The following is a 21,198-nucleotide window of genomic DNA, read 5'->3' as shown; positions in this document are numbered from 1 at the left end:
CTGATTTAGAATAGAAAACCACAAATACACGAATTATGAATTTACACTTCTTTAATTAACAGATGATTTTATTATAGTATTAATATAGTGCAATAGTTTCTGAGAAATAAGGGGATGTCACTTTAGAAGATCTATGTCAATATCAGCGACTTTCCTCTACATTGAAAATGACTTGAATGTATTGGTCGAAACGTATGTTAGCATATTTGTTTATAAATTAAAACATTAGCATATATTAACTTGCTGTTACGCTCTTAACCCTTGAAGAATTATTTAACTATACATTCTATTCGGGTTCCATTTTGAAATTTTCAGAGTTACTCTATAGATGAAATTGGAATATGATATTTTTATAAAATTTTTAAATTGATGAATTGATGAAAAATGTTAATAAAAATTGTAAATAAATAGAAAATAATTTTTTATATGAAAATATTAAATTAAAAATAACTCCATCCATAGAACAATTTAAGATCTTTAAAATTGGTCTCTTGCATTTTTTTTTGTATAACATGGTTTTGATGATATAATAATTTGAATGTTGATATGAGTGACGTTTCTTATGAATTTCTGCAACTTACAAGCGTGAATAACTTGACAAAAAAAAATCTAAAATCTATTTTCGTGAAACACGCGTCTCTCATATTTATCTGTAAAATTTCAGTAAATTAAAAAAAACCTTGGCACGTGTAGTTAGCCGTATCAGACGTAATGAGACATCGGTGATTATCGGTCACAATTAAAGAGCAGTTTCTATAAAGAGGAAGCGAAGGGTAGGGAGTAATAAATAAAAATCGGTTGCGCGGTCATGTGAACATTCATTTCTGGAATATCGTTGGTGCCACCAAAGTAGATTTTGTGCTGAGAATTCAGGTAATATCAATAATATCGAATCGCTTGGCGAACTGAGAAAAATTCTGTTGTAATCATCTTCATAGATACCGGAAATATAGCCAAAATTATTAGGTCTTATAAATTTTATAATTCTTAGTAGGGATGCACCGGATCGTGAAATTATTTCGAATATCCGAAAAGAAAGTATCCGATCGGATATCCGAGAAGGCAATTTTTCGAGTTTGCTATCCGAAATTTTCTGGATATCTAATCGGATTCTGGGACAATGTTTAAAACAAAAACTGAGTAAAAAAAGAAAAAGAGACTGTAATGGGAAAAATAGTGATAATATAATTATGAAAACGCGACTAATACGAACTAGAAATTAAATGCCTATACTGTTCGAAGCTGGATCTTTAATGCTTAAATACTTCAATGTGAATTATATATAGATACTATATATGTATGTACATGCATATATACCATATTTGTAGTCATTCCAACTGCGCGCCAAATTGTTTTTCCGGACTTATAAACGTAATTAAACTACTGTAATAATAATTACGATTTTAATGTTATCGTTGAATTTGATTATCAATAGAGATGATAACTGTAGAGAAAAAAAATCATAATTTTGCAGCAATATATAAGATATAATATTATGCATACTCTCTCTTATTTATATAATAAAAAATCAACAATTTAATGATATATTATCCAAATATTTATGTTAATAATCGCAAATTTATATCAAGTGTCGATAATATCAGCATTCTTCAATTATTTCCGGGCCCTCGAGACTCTTTTTGTATGGAAAATTTGCCCAGAGTTCACGATCTTTAATGATATCTCGTCGGCATGATGTATCATTTTATCCTTTTTTAGATGAACAAGGATAAAAGGTACATCAAACGCTTTATGTGTAATTCGGAACACGCTCTATATATCCTATTCTTGTTTTACGTCTAATGAATGATAAAAATAGAATGACACGATAGCGCTGATACTGTTGATATCGCTCCTTGTAAGACACTGAATGACAGCCCGAAAGACACTGAAGAAAAACTTGAGAGACTCATGCGGAATACACGCGCACCTGCTGGAAGGTTAAAGATAAACGTTTTTGTAATTAAAAATACACTTCAAAGCAAGGCACAAATTGTGATTACGGAAGAATGGGGACGGAATCCACTTGCAAAAAATTAGTAGAGTTCTTAAAAGAAAAATTGCAGAAGTTTTAAGACAAAAAGGAAGTGTAATGAAATATTAAATATTCATATTTAATATTAATTTGATTGATTGATTGATTGATTTATTAATGAATAAAACTGTATAAACTTTTTTATTATTAACAATAATAATACCAATTTATAGACCCTCGATAATTAAAAATAACAAGAAAACAAAATGAGCAATTTTTTATTTTTATTTTGATCTACATACTAAAAATTAGGGATGCATCCGATATCCGAAAAGTATCCGGTATCTGGTATTATTTGGCACTTTTTTATTATCCGACTGGACAGTCGAATATCCGGGAATATATATCCGGTTGAAATTTTATTGAAAGTTTGCATTATTGATATAAACTTCTATTCTTTTCAGCTGAATTTCGTGTATAACAGTTCATTTTTCCTCTTTTTCTTTTCACGTTGAGAAGATAAAAAAAAGATAAATTGTGCAAGAAATGCAGCCTTAACTGAAGACATTCCACGTCAAATTGGACACGTTTGAAACATAACTTTATTTTTTTTTAATTTGTTAACATACTTATTCTACAAATAAAAATATGAGACAAAATATGTTTTGCGAAAAAAATGTGAAATTTTTTTTGTGAAGTTATTGACACTCATAAGTTGCATAATTTATAAAAAACTGCTCATGCGAACATTCAAATAATTATATCAGAATTATCAGTACAAAAAAAAAATGTAAAATTTTCCGAGATTAAAAGTCTGATTCTAAAGATCTTATAAAATTTTTAAGATTTCTAATATTACTTTTCTTTTTTTGTTTTATTTTAAATTGATCCTAGCAGCTTAATAGGTTTAATTAAGCCAGTAGCGCCACGATTTTTTTCGAAATGGCACACACGATACAAAATTATTATTAATGGTAAAATTTAATACAAAATGAGTACTAAAAATCCGATAGGTCCGATTTGATTCTAATGATTTGGTCCTGCTAGCTTTATAGAACTCTTGGTTATCTTTAATCTTTAGGTAACCATATATTGTGAAATCGGACCTAAGTCTTTTACTGTTCACGCACTCTACAGTAATCATTTTATGTAGATTATAATTTATAATGGCACTTATTACAGTGACAACTCGATTCAACTCACAATAATTTCATTAATGTTAACAGTAAGAAACTGAAATTATAACACAATACTGTAAAATAAAGGCATGTAACAGAATAATTACGGGAAAATTAATCTCACTCCTTATATTTTTTCTGACTTTTGCGATATAAATCCTAGCACGGCGTATTTGCCGGAGTTACCCTATAAGATACCTAAAAATTTTGGACACGGCCGTATTTTATGTAATTTTTTTCATTTTAATTCGCGACTTCACCTTATTAAAAATTTTTAATTTTTATTAACTCGTCCTCTCCCCATTTTTCTTAACACGTCATATTTTTAATTTGCTTCGTTATTTTCTGCACGATTCTGAATGTAGATTGCGTTTTGCTGTCACATTGTCATCAGTGGAAGACATTTTGTATAATTTTTTTCATTACACTTTAATCTTTCTCAGTTCCTCAATTAAATTATTATTAATTAGTTGATTTTTCAATTTTACTCATTTGTCGTATTTTTTTATTCGCATTATTATTTTATATCATTGTAATGTCATCATTATTTTATGATGTCATCGTATTGCACAATAATGTTTCATAATCTCACATGACAGGTGACCAAAGTTGATCAAGGATGAAATCAATTATCGCCCTGCTGGTCATTGCCGTCGTATTCTCGACGACGGTCGTGGCGCAGGATGGAACGGTTCCACCGACTCCGACTCCATCGCAAGAATGTTTAGAAACACCATTTTGTTTCTTGCCTAACAAACCCTGCTTCAACCAGGAACGTATGTCATGTGAACCAAGACCCTCAAAATCCTAAACTCACGAGCCGGAAGGGAGCACTACATCATTTTCAATTCTCTATGGTGTATTCTTACGTTTCTTGTAATTAATAACAAATGTAGACAATCGTTAATAGACAATCACTGTATGCTTAAGCGATCTTTAGACGATCAATAATATTGTACAATGTTAAACACAAAATAATACATACTGTACGCAAATAATTATTTGTTTCAAGTATTTCAAAAGTTTACATCTCCACAAGTCTATGTTAAATTCAGTTACTAGGGTACTGTTCCAATTACTGTGCCAATCCCTATTAGTGTGTTTTTGTATTTCGATAAGTCATAAAGAAAACTAGCACGAATAAATAAGAAAAAATATTTTTTTTTGTTAAATTAAATTATTAATACATACAAAAATAATAATTTATTTTATTTTTTGAGTATTGAAGTATTATATTTTAAATATTTTTCAAAAGATATGAGGAATTTATGTGAATTCAATAATATGTACCGCAAGATTTTAAGCTTGTCCCTATTAATGTGCCCTGGATTAATATTGGAGCTGAGAACGTTGTGTTATGAGTGTACATTGAAATAAATATAATTGAAATAATGATTTATGTAATATATTAACTTAAACAATTAGCTTAAATTTATTACCTGTTTTAGTAACTACCATATGTTAAAATGAGTCAAATGTGGAGGCACACAAATTGGAGGCACATTAATAGGGTCATCGTCGCTTGGAGAACTCACTAATAGGGACAAAAATATGTTTTTTATTTTTGTCTGTTTTATATTATAAAATATTAACATTTTTTAGATTAAAGATATATCATAAGAAAGAGAAATAGTTGAAAAATCGATATTGATTGCAAGCGGATAAAATTAAGCTACAATATTTAATAATTAATTCAGCAATAAGCAAGTTAGCTAAAAGGCACATTAATAAAGACAATTATCCAGAGAGAATTTTCTTTTAAAATTTATCCTTTAAATATGATAGTTATGTTACAATACAATATTTTAAAAATTTTTACCACGCACTTCAGTAAAATTGATCAAACTTATTTTATACTTTATGTAGTTTTATTAATAAATGAGAGAGATTTGCATTGAAATTCTTCGAAATACTGTCCCATATCTGTCATATTTTCAGGATAAATTCTAAGAAAAAATTCTCTGTAGCTTTAAATTTATTCAAAATATGATTTTGAATCTTAGTAAGTTTAATTTTTCAATCAGGTTATTAAATTTCAACTTTATTAAATTAAAACAAATTTGATTTGCTTATTATATAAAGTCTTTTTTTTGATTAATTTTATAAAATATTTTCAACTCTCAGTTACTGTACGAGAGCGTACGAGTGGCATACCCAGAATGTTTAAAAATTGCGCAGTATTTATAGAAACCGGAAGGTGAGGAGACTTGAATGTAGGAGAAGATAAAAGTTAAGTGTTCAACGTATACTTTTCTCTATCTAGTGTCGTCAGTTTGAGTGAAAAAGCGGTAGTAATTATGCTTTTCCTACGAAAAATTGTGCAATTTCACTTGTCGTTTCGAAATGTATTGCACAGGAATATTTTCTCTGTGACACATTTTAACTAAAACATACACCTTCAACCATTCATTCCTGCAGTTTTTTTATTTTTATTTCTATATTAAATATTAATAATTTTTTTTAAAAAGTACATATATTCATAATTTTCGTGACAGATCAACGAATTCACTGCTGTCCATTATTAAATATTTTTTACAATTTTCGATTTTTAACAATTTCACTTATATGGGGCTCTTCCTTAGATTCTCCAAAATAAAGATTTTATATATTTACTTTAATCAGTACATTTTATCAAAAATTAGAGACATTTGAACATTGACGGGATATATTCCTGTGCGATAAAGACAAAAGTAAAAACGTGCGGAAACAGAGAGTTAAAAAAATTCTAGTTGTGAATACATAATAATGAGACAGCCACTGGTTGTCTTCTTCCTTTTCAAGTTTCATTTAAAATTTATTTTCAGCCTTATTACTTTCTACCTGATCATATCCCATTTGAGATCATATGGCTCGGAGAGAATGTTGCGATAATGCCTGACTCGTGATTGGACTCGTGCAATCGAGTTTGCAGTCAGGGATCCATATCGGCTGGCTGGATATACATCAGGAAAGGAAATAATTGATGAATGTTTAACGAATGCTTTGTTTAGGATGAAGAACCGAGACCGCGAGAAGGCACGAGTAACGGATCCGCGCACCGTTGAATGCGCGCCACTTCGCGAGTTAATACGGATCAATGTGCCGAGTACGGACTTCCGATTCAAGTATAATACGATATCACGAGCGCTACTAACCGTATCGTATGGTGTATCCTACATTTGCGAATGTATGCGCGTGAATAAAATATTTTTGGACGGAGAGAAAGGCAGAAATTTATGAATAAAGCGACAGCACGCAAGGAATTTTGCGTTCACCATGTCGAGAGAGAATATCACGATTCGCGAATGGGATCTAATGGAGAAATATGCTGGTATCACATCGGCGTTTATGTCGATACTAGGCATTTCGTACATGGTATTGATATCGACTTCTATTTTGAACTCACAACGCATATATATTTTTCGTATTGCTCGTTCCTAATCCACAACGTAGCTTTTTTTGCGCATAGTCTGTTAATTTAATCGGCATTTGTACATTCGAATTAATACTAGTTTTTGAAATACTTGACTGAAATCATTGATTGTATCATAAATTTATTATTCTCTGAGAACATTATGGGGATATAGATTTAATTTTCTGAGAAAAAAGAAAGAGACCAAACATTATTATAAATATTAGGTAAACGAAATAAGCACGTTAAGCAGCTTAAGACAATAAAAAAAAAAATAAAGATTTTAGTTAATATATAACGTTTCTTTATGGCGAATTTTCAATAGAATTACATATTTAAAGGTTCGTAAATAATAGTTATTGAAAAAGAAAGAAGGTACGTTAAACAATACCCATGCAAAATAATATTTTACAACAATTCATATTTTTTCGTTGATAGGATGTAAAACTCCTGGATTAAATAAATAGATACATAGGAACTGAGAAAAAGATACTTGAAAATTTATTTGTGATAATATTTATTTTACTGAAATAAATTCTTATTCAAATACGGTAAAATAAAATTTTATTCTTAGCAATTAATAAACTATTTATTTTATTTTATTTTTTTATAATTAATGAAATACATTTCATAGAAATGTATATTTTATCATCACAATTAATTTTTTTTAATCAATAAATGTCGAAAAAATGTTACATAAAACATGTAACATTTGCTTGGAAATATTTCAATTTTTTTTCTCGGTGTAGGGTCTAAAGATATGCAAATCGTATAGGTATAATGTATGGGACACTCCAAAAAATTGTATTTCAATCTGTAACAACTGTGCTCTCGAAATAAAATAAATTACAAGTTATTTAATAACGGGCGATTGAGAGCATATATATCGCAATATTTTGAACTTACTATTTATAGTATTTATTCTTTCAATCTTTCCTTTCCTATTTTATGTTCAAATTTCAACTCTTTTTGAGCCATCATTAGTTATTATTCTGCTGTAAATTACCCGAACAGGTTGATACAAAGAAGTAAATAAGAGTTGGAATAATGTTGCGAGATACAAAGTAAAATTCTCACTAATTAATATACGGTTACAGTGTGCAGCGGCACTTACTTAATCGAACAACTAAACGGTTGCAACTCTCAGAAACTACTTTTATTCGAGGGAGTTGAAAAACTTTTAATTATTATATAACTAAAGTACTGATATTTGCACGTTAATTTCAATTTTTCGATACCATGTTCATTGAGTTTTAAGCACTAAAACAAGGTTAATTAGATCACATAATAAAGATTAGTTAGATTAGGGATCTTGCATTTAATTTACTGATTACCAGTAGCATACTTGGCACTGATATTAGTGATTATCCACTGATTCAGATTTAGAGAATGCCTGTAGACTTCTAGCATTTACCCAAAATGAACTCGATATCTTAAGGGCCTTTCCTCTAGAAATCTAGAAATCTTTTCTGTAAGTGAATCTTCAAACGTCGAACTGAAGATGTACACCCAGCTGCATACTTGAATCGAAATTTATTGCGACTATCGTTAGAAATTAATCGCAATTCGTTGATGATGATTCAAAAGAGCCGAAACGTCTGAATGTAAAATAGGAAAGGAAAAATTGTAATAAATAATAAGTTCAAAACGTACGAAGTACCGCGATACATGTTCTCAATCACTCGTTATTAAATAACTTGTAATTTATTTTATTTTTATAGTCACGTTTTACTACTATATTTATGTTATAGATAAATTTATGTTAGTTACTCTTATGAAACAGAAGAATGTAAAAACAATGAGTAAAGAATCTTATTTTAAACCCACATATTTTAGACATATGAGAACACAATCGATAAATTAGAAGCCTAAATCAGTAAAAGCTAGATCTTTAATGCTTTTAAATAATTTCTATATATATTAAATAATTTATATACTAAATATGTAGCTATTTAAACTTATAATGCAATCAAACTACTAGATATAGTAATATCACAAATTAAATTGATAAGCAATTTATTAATTTCATGCTTAATCTAGTAAAAATAATGAACTTTCAGACTTCTGGAGCATTTGAAAAATATTTTTGTTTTCCTTTCAGAACAAAAGTTTCTAAAAAGTTCTGCATAAAAAAAAAGTGCTATGCACCTATTAATTTAAAAATTAATTACAGATTGAGATCTAAAGTCTTAATTTCGTTTAACGTATAATATTTAATATAAATGAGAGTCTTACATCTTCTTATGATTCACAGATCAATCCAATCGAATTAATTCAATGCAGCTCTTATCGCAAATAGATGCAATCATCATGGAAGGCTTAATATGCTAAAATAACGCGCAGACAACTTAGCGTGAGTCAGATCTGTTTGCTCATTTGTACTCGGTTATGTAATTTTGCTGAGGGATCATTTCCGTGAATTGAGCAAAATCTCTCAGTTATTGTAGAGGAAATTAAACGGTGGAATTATCAACGGCGTAGATCAGGGCACGTTGTCCGTCCATTCACTTCCTCTTCCCGCGGAAAATCGCGATTTCTTCTTATTCACGCGGGAAGTGCGTAAAATAACGCATCCAAATACGGGCGTCCTTCTCACGCGCAACCAGCCGTATCGGACGTTATGAGACATCGGCGATTATCGGATCACGTAATCAAAGAGCGATCTGTGAAGAGGAAGCGAGGGGTAGGTCGTAACAGATAAAAACGCGTCGGTTGAGCGGTAATGTGAACATTCATTTCTGAAATATCGTTGGTGCTACGTAGATTTTGTGCTCAAAACTCAGGTAACATCGCATCGCTTGGCAAATCGAGAAAAATCTTGTCGTAGTCATCTTTATAAATACTGAAAATACAGCCAAAATTATTAAGTCTTAAATTTCATAATTCTTAGTATGGACATATAGTGTACATCAAAATAAAAACAAAAAAATGTGCTCGTTTTGTTTTCTTGTTATTTTTCATTATCGAGGGTATAAATCGGTATTATTTTTGTTAAAAATAAAAAAGTTTGTACAGATTTATTTATTAATATATCAATCACACAATCAAATTAGTATTAAATATGAATATTTAATATTTTATTATACTTCTCTTTTGTCTTAAAAAAATGTTTGCAATCTTTTTTTAAAAACTTTACTAGGTTTTTACAAGTGAATTCCGTCCTCATTCTTTCATAATCGCAATTTGTGCTTCGAAGTGCATTTTTAATTACAAAAAACGTTTTTCTTTAGTAAACGTTCAATCGGGTCGAGGTCAGGACTTTGTAGATCCCTAATCTATGATATGTATTTTTTAAAAACTATGTCATACTAGGATGAAATTTTTACAAATACGCGATAAATTACAAGGAAGTATATATGCATGGATCTCAACTAATTTTAAGAAATTATTAAAAAGAAAAGTAATTCATCATTTTTTAGAAAACTAATTAATACACTCTAAAAAGTACAGATGTGGATTTAACACTACATGTCCATATAATTCTCACCGTTAATATTAACATTTAACACCAACACAGTGAACATTATGTAGACACCACATAGTATTAAAGCCACACGTATATTTTTTAGAATGTATTAATTAGTTAGAGTGCAGGGTGTCTAATAATTTTGGACACAGCTATTAGTATTTTGTGTAATTTTTCTTCATTTTAGTTCGCAACTTCACCTTATTAAAAGTTTTTAATCTTTTATTAACTCGCTGGTCCTCCCCTATTTTTCTTATATATCATATTCTTAATTTGCTTCATTATTTTCTGCATGACAACATAAATTGCGTTTCGCTGTCACATCGTCGTTTCAAGTGGAAGACATCTTGTAATTTTTTTTCATTTCAATCTTTCAGTTTCTCAATTAAATTATTATTAATTAGTTGATTTTTTAATTTTACTTATTTGTCGCATTTTTTATTCGCATTATTATTTTATAATATCATCGTAATGTCATCATTATTTTATGATGTCATCATATTGCACAATAATGTTTCATAGTCTCGCATGACAGGTGAACAAAGTCGATCAAGGATGAAATCAATTATCGCCCTGCTGATGGTTATTGCCGTCGTACTCTCGACAACGGTCGTGGCGGAGGATGATGAATACATTCACCTGCCAGGGAAAAACTGTGAAGATGCACCGTCTTGTCCCGATGGCAGACCCTGCGTGATGGCACCACCTCATTGTAATAGTGGCACTTGTGGCACAGATCCGGTACCGACATGTGGACCAAAACCCTCAAAATCCTAAACTCGCGAGCCAGAAGGGAGAACTTATACTGCATCTTCAGTTCTCTATGCTGTATTCTTTCGCTTGTAATTAATAAAAAATATTGAAAATCGAAATGTTGATAGACAGTCACTGGGCGCTTAAGCGGTCCTTATATAGACGATCAATATTATTGCACAATGTTAAACACAGAATAATACACGCTATACGTAAATAATTATTTGTTTTAAGTATTTCAAAAGTTTGTATCTCCATAAGTCTATGTTAAGTTCATAACTAGCTTTAAATTGATTTAAAATATTAGGTGTTGGAATTAATTCGTAGCGTTTTTTAATGAAAGAATGTTATTTATTTCACATGAGCATTAAAAAATACATTAATGAAAGTACTTCCCATCACTTGTAAAACGCTACGAATTAATTCCAACACCTAATATAATTTTGAATCCTAGTGAAGTTTAATACTTCAATCAGGTTATTAAATTAAAACAAATTCGATTTGCTTATTAAAGCCTCTTCTTCGATTAATTTTATAAAATATTTTAACTTTCAGTTACTGTATGGGGTATAGCGTACCCAGAACGTTTGAAAATTGCACAGCATTTGTAGAAACAGGAAGGTGAGGGATTTTGATGTAGAAGGAGATAAAAGTTAAATGTTTAACGTATACTTTTCCCTATCTAGCATCATCCGTTTGTGCGAAAAAGCGTTAGTAATTGTGCTTTTTCTATAAAAAATTGTGCAATTTCATTTGTCGAAATAAACATACTTGCACGGGAATATTTTGACACATGTTTTTATTATAACTAAAATATAGACCTTCAATAGTTCATTCCTTTAGTCCCTTTATTTTTATTTTTATATTAAATACTATTAATAATTTTTTTAAAAAGTATATTTGTAATTTTCGTAATAGTTCGAAAAATTTGTTATTTTATTCGTTATTTTTTTTTTGCAATTTACAATTTTTGACAACTTTGATTAAATTGAACTCTTCTTTAGATCCTCTAAAATAAAGATTTTATACATTTATTTTAATCAGTGCATTTTACAGAAAATTAGGAACACTTGAATACTGTCAGGATATATTCCTGTGCAATAAAGACAAACATAAAAACGTGCGTTAAACAAAGAGTTAAAAAAAATTCTAGTTTCGAATATATAATAATAAGTTTCTTCTAAAATTTGTAATAAGTATATTTTGAGATTATTATAAAAAATATTCTTTGTTAAAGATAACTATTACTTAAAAGAAAGAAAGTAAAGTGAATAATCACTTTTTTTATCAATAGAATGATATTTTTCTGTATGTATTGATTATTTGAAGACTATATTCAGAGATTGTTTGGAAGGAGGTACTGTAAATCGATACTGTACAAAATATTTGTATAATAATATTGAGCGTTTAGGGATCGTTTTATAAACTTTATACATTTAGGCAAATCTGATACAACTGGACTCTCAGGAAGGAAACGTTTCATGTTACCACGTGCCTCGCAATTTTCGCGATGTTTCATTCACGGAGGATCTTCTCGCTCGGTTAAGGTCAGGGGTGCACAAGTGCGTGTGTCAGTCCAGTGCAAACAGGGAGACACGACGGCAGGAGTGTAATTCAAACAAAAAGCAATCAAGGATTCAATTACAAAGCCGGTCGGCCGTGCGGCGGTTTGCAGTTTCATCGGCGAGTAAGGTCACGAGCAAGAGATTCGATTACCGAACTCGCCTTCGGACACACCGGACCATCCGCCAGCAATTAATTTAGATATAATTTTTATTTTACTTTTTTCTTTTGCAGGCGAGACATCCGGAGCGTTTCGTACGAAGTACGAAGTAATATTCACTTCGAAATGATGAATCGAATCGATTGGCGAACCGCAAAAAATCCTGTCGCGATCATCTTCATTCATTCAGAAAGTGGAAATTTTAAAATATTTTTTGTAATTTTTGTTTTCATCATATTTCGCAATTTTCATTTTACTTAAAAATCCTTATTAATTCGCTGATCCAATTTCTTCCGTATCGTAGGTGTCACATTCTTCTTAATTCTCATCGATATTTTCTGTGTAATAATGTAGATTGCGTCTGCGAAGTAACTTTCCGTGTTATAATAATAATAAAAAAAAATGCACGCGTGAGCCAGTTGCCAGAGGCATCGAGCAACAGAGAAACCTTCGTGGAGGTCCATATACCATTAACCTACATCGAAAAGAACCAGCTGCATACAAATGATGATGTCTTTATACTGCGCGTGGGTAAGATATACGGAAAAGAAGCGAGGCGAGAAAAAACGGGAGAGGGTGAACAGAAAAATGGAAGACGTGGGATATATTTTCGCGGTCCAGCGAGTCGAGGTGATACCTTTTTCTCGTTGATGCACAGCACAAGCATCAAAGCTATTTCTAAATCGAAATACAATCGTACGATTCTTGCGCTTTCGTAGCGAAGCGTCTTTTGTGTCTGCGTTTTTGAAAAGGCGCTGCTTTTCGAGGATCTGTGAAGCTATCATGACATTCCATTGATATAAAAAAAAAAAAAATCAGTTCCAGTAAGACTTTTCATAGTTCTATGTAACAGTTCTACCTAAAAATAAAAAAAGTTCCGCATTTTTTATGTGAAAAAACCTAATATGAAAATATAACGTGCTAACTTCGCGAATCTAGCATGACAGTTTTCCTTTAAAGTACAAGAAAATGATAAATTATTAGCATTTTTAGTAACAATTCCCGACTCTACCAAAAATCTACTTATATATGCATTTTGAAAACAGAATTCCAACAATTTCCAATTTTTATACATTTTACATATATGTAGAAAACGAACACGACATTTTAAGAAAGTGTCGAGTTTATAGTTTTAGCGACAGTTCTAGCAGAGTTCACGCCATTCATATTTGGTTTTTTCGTATAAAAAATGCGGAACTTTTTTTATTTTTAAGTAGAACTGTAGAACTATAAAAAGTGCTACTAAAACTGTCATTATTTTTTTTATATTAATAGAATGTCATGCTAGCTTCATTGATCTGCTTTTCGAAGAAGATTAAATTCGGTATAGTAACGTGATGCACATAAACTGCATTGATTAATATTAATTAGGAATATAAATGAGATATTAACAGTAACATCGATCCAAATAATGAACAGACTATAAGTATACAGAGTGATAAAAAGTTTCATCACAATTTTTATTTATTTGTTTATCTAAATACCAAAAATAATCAACATTAAAATAGCAACATTTTTATCCTTGACGTCAGTTTCAATTTCAACTAAATTAACTTGTGATAAGAAAGTAACGCGAGACATCCATCTGCGTTACGAAACTATCAATTTTTTCTCTCTAAGTTGTTACAAGATTTTATGCTTACAATATATTTTCTTCTCGATTTTTCCTTCAGATTTTTTACAAGTTTTCCCCTGTTTGGCTTTCAGAGATAAATTATCCTCGAGCGCATCCGATAAGCATCTGCGAAATTGCGCTGACGTCTATCGGCTTTATCGCGTGCAATGTCGTATAGACTTAGCCGGGTATTCGTCGGTGTCAACCAACTCATAAACGTTAACGATATGGCCCTCTCGGCTGAACTTTACGACGGTATGCGACCTGGCTGGCAGTTGCGATGTTCCTAGCAAATGCCTCAATTGTGCGCCACGGAACGTACCGTGGAATGCAACGGTAGGCGTTTGCTGGTTTCACGGTTCGCGCGTGTTTTGCCAGCCACGCGTGAGCGAAGATCCATTACAGAAAACCAGGCTCCCTCGTCGTCGATGCAATTTAGTGCGATCGCCACACGAGACGGTGCAGCCGCCGCTGTCGATCGTTTCCGCGATCGTGGCACGAAACCGCGGAGGTGTTTCGCGATTATTTCTCTCACCGCGCCCTTTTCCCATCGCGATTTACACCGCTCGAGAACTCACTCGTTCGTTCGCCTCAAGAAGATCGATTCTCTCTAGTCGATCTTCGACAAGCAGCTCCACGTTCGCATATTATCTTCTTTTGCACTCCATGTTTTAATCCTCTGTTTGTAATCTGAATCTCTTTTTTTGGCACAAGCAAAATTTCACACTCAAATTTCTCCGATTTTTCTCCAAGGAAGACGAAGTCCGGTTTCCTCTTTTAACACATCTTGTTAAAAAACCTATTTGGAATTATAATATTAGGTGTTGGAATTAATTCGTAGCGTTTTTTAATGAAAGAATGTTATTTATTTCACATGAGCATTAAAAAATACATTAATGAAAGTACTTCCCATCACTTGTAAAACGCTACGAATTAATTCCAACACCTAATAATTTTTCAGTCAAAAAAAAAAAATGATAAAACATGATTCTGTGCACCATTAATGATAAAAAAAATGTAAGAAACTACAGCGATAAATATGTATACAAAACGGAGAATCGTTGTACTTGTTTCTCTTTTTCTTTATTTAAAAATAGAAGTTTTTCCAGAACTTTACATTTACTAGTATGTAATGTCCACAGTTAAGGATTAAATATTGTGTCTAATTTTGAGATGAAAAATGTGCTTTATACAAAGCACGGCGCCAAGTTTATCTCGACAGAAATTTTATCTCTATAAAGATAAAATATGTTCTATTAATAACGAAAACCATTTGAGAAAATGTAAAAATAACTTATCTGCGTTATAAAAATGCTTTCGATGGTCTATGCTTTTGAAGCGTAATTTAACACCGCAAATATATCTTTGAAAAAGATCCAGACTGCGTTTCCAGCTGGCGATAGCCTCACTTGAATCATTTTATCGGATATTACTTGGAAGTAATTTTCGCAGAAGTTACATCTCCTGCGGGAAAAAAAGAAGCGGCGGAAGTTTTCCGTCAGCCGTAACCATCATGAGATTAGCTCGGGAGAAATTTGTCGAAAAACTGAGGGTGTGCACGGAAACGTCAGGTCCGTGGAGACACCAATAAGAGGAGAGTGTGATGCCCTAGGAAACACGCCATAAATATTAGAAGCACGTGGAAGTGTGAAACTAAACCTTAATCTGCTTCCGTATTACGCAGTAAAATTGTACATGATGATAAATTAGAAAAGTCAACAGTCTTAAATTGTTCTTTTTTTAGCTTATCAGATCTTTAAGAATTTTAAGAATTCGTATAAACGAAAATGACTGCGATAACTTTTCGTAGACTCTGTTAATTTTGCGAAAACGATTAATCGTATTGCTTACACTCAGAGAAAAATAGTAGTAGCAATTATTATAAAAGTGACAATTATACAAGTTTTATATGTAAAATTATTGTACAAATAACACATAAATCACTAACTGTGCAGGATAATTGGAACAAATGTTTTTGCTGCTTGTAGGTAATTACACAGTGAATTCAACAGATAGCACTGTAAATTGTACAAGCTGTCCATTTGACTCGCTTGCATCAATTTATTGCTCAATTTTGTTCATTCTGTTATTACTAGTAAAGCAAAGTGCAATATCTCGTTTACAAATGGTGTAATATTTTGTTATAGGTAAATAATTGCCTTCTGAATTGGAAAGAAAGGTATTGTCATTTTGTTTTAGATCAAAATTGTATTGTATGATATCTTCGTTAAAAATCAACAATTTAAAAAAAAAGAATTTTAAAACTTAAAATTTGTACTTTTAAAAGGTTACTATATTTTTTTAGTTTCTGTAAATTCGATAATTTTTACATATAGAAAACTACGAACTGAAAAAGATGGAGAATTTTCTTCTCATTTTCTTTGTGAGCTGGTCATGCACCTAAAAAAATTTGCAAAAATTTTCGACATGAACTATCTGACATGAAAGTTTGAAGTTTTCCTTGCAACATCTTTTTTTTTTAATATTTCTACGATATTTTGTTACTGAGTTACTCGCCAATTAAGTGAAAGATTATTTTGACTTTGATTGCTCATAATTCTGTTGAAAATCATCGTACCGCAATTTAAAAGACAGATTATATATTATTTTTCATTGAGTCTAGATACTGTCGAACTTCTATAAGAGTAACTTGTCGGGACCGACCTCCGTAAAAGTAAACAAATGCGAAGTTAAAACAAAAATGAAGATTAACTTTACGGAGATTCGACTGTACCTTGATTATTCTTTTATTATTTTTCAATAAAACTTCCTAATTTAATTTTTATTAGATACGTAGAACACGTATGTCAATTTGTAGAGATGCTTTATATTTATGTTAAGATTGAAAAAGAATTTCAGTCTCTTTGACAGTAATTATTTTCTCACTTTTGTTGCAGTAAAACTGACGTAGAATAGAATGCAAAGCCTTTTCAATTAATATGCAGGACAATCAATGAAAGAGATCCGCAAAATTCATTATTTGTGAAAAGGCAAAGCGCCATTGGATTTGTCCACTCTCATTATGACTGACGTGCAATTTATCGAGTAAAAGTTCTTTTGTGTTTTCGTTTGTATGACTGACGGCGGCGACGCGATGATTTATCGTCGCCCGCGAGATAGACTGCAAAACCGCGGAGATCTGAAAAGAGCAATGCCTGCCTGCCTGACTGTCGTGTATCGACTTGCTGACAGATTTTCCTGACGGCATATGTCAGGACGTGACGTCATATCGCGAGTGCGAATGGAAAAAGTCAGCATCACGCGATAAATCAGTTCCAAAAATCCCCCGTACTCGCGACAGATACGAGGAGTGATATCAGATATGGTAACATCTTCAGGACGAGAAAATCAAGAAAGTTGTCTTTCCCGATAAAGAGAAAGTTAAAAAGAGTGGATTTTTGTCCAAAAACGTATAAAAAAAATAATGTTTTTTGTAGATTTTGACTTTCTGAACACGATAAAGTTATTAAAAATTTCGTTGAGGAACACTTCGAAAATTAAACAAAAATATAGTGCATCTATTGAAATTTGAATAAATATATCTAAGTAGATTAAAAATCTACAAAAAAAACCACTTTCTTATATTTATATCTATACTTTTTTTTATAGGGATCTATTCATTGTATTCTACACTGTTAATTGATATTTAATTTGAGTTACTTTTCTTCATTTCTGCACAGAGAGAATTTTGTTTTAAAATTTATCCCGAAAATATGGTAGTTGTGGTAGATATAATATAATATTTTAAATATTTTTACTATGTACTTCAGTAGAATTAATCAAACTTATTTTATATTTTACTGTAGTTTTATTAATGAATGAGAGAGATTAAAATTCTTGGAAATACAATGTTGTCCCACGACTATTATATTTTCAGAGTAAACTCTAAGAAAAAATTCTCTCCGTGTAGGTCTCCTATTCAGTTTTATTGTTAACTTAATTAAAACAATGAAGTTAAACAATTTAACTCAAGAAAATGTATTAAATTTGACTTAAAAGTTTGTTATTTAAATGTATACCTTAATATGGACGTCATTTGCTTCGAAATTAAACATGGAAATAAATTGATTTATATTTCGACATGTTGAAAACAACAAAATATTATGTAACTCAAGGAGTTGAGTTATTTTTACTCCTTGATATTTAATAGTGTAATTCACTTTATTTCTTCTTCATTTTACTTTTATCAATACATCTTCTCTTTTCCACTTAACCTTTATTGCGCCATTTATTCATCGTCTGTTACGTAACTAGTTTTCTCCCAATTTCAATACAATTTGCTCTTAGAAAGCTTGCCCTAGAATTTCTAACAACCGTTTTATCTATCTATCTATCTATCTCTTCCGAAATTTATTCGACGGACGTGATAGTTATCGGATTCCTTTATGTGAACATTCATTTCCTAACGTAGACCTTGAGCTTCAACTGTGTTAAAGCACATAGATTTATCTCTGAATACAGATTCCTCCCTATCTTTTCTCTAGTCTTGCGTCCTTTCCTTCACCTACATCGTCTAAGGCCACTTCGGGAAAACTTACAGCATTTTGCACGTCCTTATTGGCCTCGACCTGTATGGGCACGGTCTTATCGGGTCGGCGATCATTGGGGCAGCAGAGCCACGACCTAGACCTGGTAAGACCCTTGGACTCTTCCTCCTCGTCCTCAGGAACCTCCTCATCCTCCGACGCGCAGTGAACATAGACAAGATCGTCGCGACGTAGCGGCGGCTCGAGAACGGTCTCCTTCGCGGCCAAGGTTGGCACGTGGCCGGTAAACATCTGCATTTGCATCGGGTAGCGCAACGGTTGTTGCTGCTGATGTTGCTGCTGTTGCTGCTGCTGCTGCTGCAGCTGCACGTGCTGCCGGTGCAGATGGTCCACGTAGTAGCGCGGCTCCGCCGAGCCATTGTTTACGGCTACCGCGAAACCCGCCACGTTGAATTCCGAGAGCTGCGAGCTGCTGGCGACTCAGTACGCTCCTCAGGAAGGCATCTTTCGCCGTTCCGCGCGATGTAATCTCAGATCGATCGCGATCGAGACATCCGTCGCGGATCGTCGCTCGCACCGATCGATCGAATGGTCGCCACTGCCGCCACCGGCTGTCTTTTTCCTCTTCCTTCTCAAGTTTCGTTTAATTTACTTTTGGTCTTATTACTTCCTATCTGATCCACCCATTTGAGATCACACGGCTGTGTCGGAAAGGATGTTGCGGTAATGCCTGACGCGCGCGATTGGACTCGTGCAATCAAGTTTGCTAGTCAGGGATTTCGCACCGGCCGGCTGGATATACACCAGGAAAGGAAATACTCGATGAATGTTTAATGAATGCTTTATTTATCCGAGGATGAAGAGCCGAGACCGCGAGAAGGCAGACGAGTAACGGATCCACGCGCCGTTGGATGCACGTCGTTTCGCGAGTTAATACGGATTAATGCGCCGAGTACGGACGTCCGATTCAAGTGTAATGCGATATCACGAGCGCTATTAACTGTACCGTATGATGTATCCTACATTCGTGGATTTACGCGCGTGAATAAAATATTTTTGGACGGAGAGAAAGACAGAGATTTATGAATAAAGCGACACGCAGGGGATTTTGCGTTCGCCACGTTCGAGAGAGAGTATCATGATTCGCGGATGGAGAAATACGCTGGTATCACACCGGCGGTTACGTCGATGCTAGGCATTTTGCACATGGTATTGATCGACTTCTATTTTGGACTCGCAACACACATACATTTTTCGTATACTTGCTCGCTCCTAGTCCACAATGCGGCTTTTGCGCATGGTCTAACGATGTTTGCTGGCGTTTGTGCATTCGAATCGATATTTGTTTTCGAAATACTTGACTGAAATCACGATTGCGCAATAGCCAATTCGCTGAATATCTGAATAATCGTCAGAAAAATTCAGGTGCACTATTAAATATCTTTTATTTTTTTATTTAAAAAATAATACTCGCCAGGGTTAGCTGGAAAAATCCAATAAATGAAAAAATTATGGTGCATATCACATTTTATTGCCTCGCATTTTATCCAATGGAATGAACTGACAAAAATTATAAAAATAACATAATATAATACTAAAAAAAATGTATTTTATATGCTTTACGTAAAAAGATTTTTATTTTAGATAATAAATCATACTGATTATTAAATTTTAGAAAAATGAAACAAATCAATATTAGAAACAACTAATAGTAAAATATTTTATAATAAAATCTCTTTTAAATTCAAATTAATATGTCATTTTTTAAATAAAAATTTTAGATATATATATATATATAAATGTTACTAAATTTTATGTTAGTTTTTAATTTAATGTAATGAATTCAATTAAAAATAATAGTATTACAAAATAAAAAATTGATCTGCGCTTGATTCAAAGATTTAAAAAAATCTAGCCATTTGAAAATAACATTTCAGAATATAAATTTGCGGTAAAGCAAGCGCGAAATGCCGCCGGAAACTCTCGTCGTTGCGAGTTTCCCTTTTTTTCGCGACGCTTAACGAGCAGCTCGCTGCGACGTTCGTTAATTATTTATTAGCTCGTCCGCAAAACCATAAAATAAAGTTTCGCGGATCGGATTATTTTCCGGGAATTAAAATTCGTCACGTAAACTGATCGAGCACCAAGCCCGCCCTAATCTAAAATATTCAGCGTATTTAAAACGCTCCGCGCATCGCTCGTGTGCCATTAAAGCTTAAATGTGATTTATCTATCGCTCGCCGTGAATACATTTCCGCAACGGGCGCGCCGTCGATCGATATGTCAACTTTTTTCCTTCTTTCAGTTTACAGGACCATCGCGCCGACGTGACTGGTTTATGTTACATCTTTCACCTTCGAGCGATACTGGGCCAACGAGAAAACATTCCTATACTATAGCGAGGAGATGTCAGGGACGATGACGAACGAAGACGCAAAAAGTTTCGAAAACAACCCCTTTTTGTTCGGCCGTGGCAACCCAATTTCGTTATTACGTCTCGTGGCGTAACTCGCGAAAATTTCCTCGGGACGATCGACCGTCGCGGCGAGTTGTAAATCTCTCGGATGCAAAAATGTATCTACATAAACCGGGGCGTAAATTCCCACCCGC

The 21,198-nt window shown here is 32.6% G+C and overlaps 2 protein-coding genes across 10 annotated transcripts in view; one reads left to right on the top strand and one right to left on the bottom strand.

The window, feature by feature from the left end:
* The window catches only part of LOC105143963 (colorectal mutant cancer protein), a 76,930-nt gene that overhangs the window by 10,670 nt on the left and 45,062 nt on the right, over positions 1-21,198 (bottom strand). For 3 of the 8 annotated variants that reach the window (XM_011052577.2, XM_011052578.2, XM_087414839.1), the window contains exon 2: positions 18,640-19,380. The exons of 1 other annotated variant lie outside the window; for it this stretch is intronic. In XM_011052577.2, the coding sequence (XP_011050879.1) occupies positions 18,640-18,891 (252 nt within the window). In that variant the 5' untranslated portion in view covers positions 18,892-19,380. Of the gene's footprint in view, positions 1-1,317; positions 1,348-18,639; positions 19,381-21,198 lie in introns of those variants that run through there. 4 more of the 8 variants (XM_011052579.2, XM_087414838.1, XM_087414840.1 and 1 more) reach the window with 2 other exon arrangements.
* On the top strand, positions 9,217-11,545 carry LOC105143961 (uncharacterized). 2 transcript variants are annotated; one of them, XM_011052574.2, is made up of 2 exons: positions 9,217-9,327; positions 10,546-11,545. In XM_011052574.2, the coding sequence occupies exon 2, from the start codon at positions 10,566-10,568 to the stop codon at positions 10,785-10,787; it is 222 nt and encodes a 73-aa protein (XP_011050876.1). In that variant the 5' UTR covers positions 9,217-9,327; positions 10,546-10,565; the 3' UTR covers positions 10,788-11,545. The 2 variants fall into 2 exon arrangements, with proteins under 2 accessions (XP_011050876.1, XP_087270968.1); XM_087414842.1 differs by having other exon boundaries at positions 9,248-9,327; positions 10,533-11,545.

The sequence above is a fragment of the Acromyrmex echinatior genome, chromosome 16 (genome assembly GCF_024713525.1).
Source record: "Acromyrmex echinatior isolate Ae372 chromosome 16, ASM2471352v2, whole genome shotgun sequence".
NCBI lineage: Eukaryota > Metazoa > Arthropoda > Insecta > Hymenoptera > Formicidae > Acromyrmex > Acromyrmex echinatior.
Note: the sequence above shows the minus strand (reverse complement) of the source record. Positions and strands in the feature narration are given on the sequence as shown.

Coding starts and splice junctions, on each gene's coding strand:
- LOC105143961 (XM_087414842.1), top strand. CDS start 10,539: ATGACAGGTGAACAAAGTCGATCAAGGATGAAATCAATTATCGCCCTG.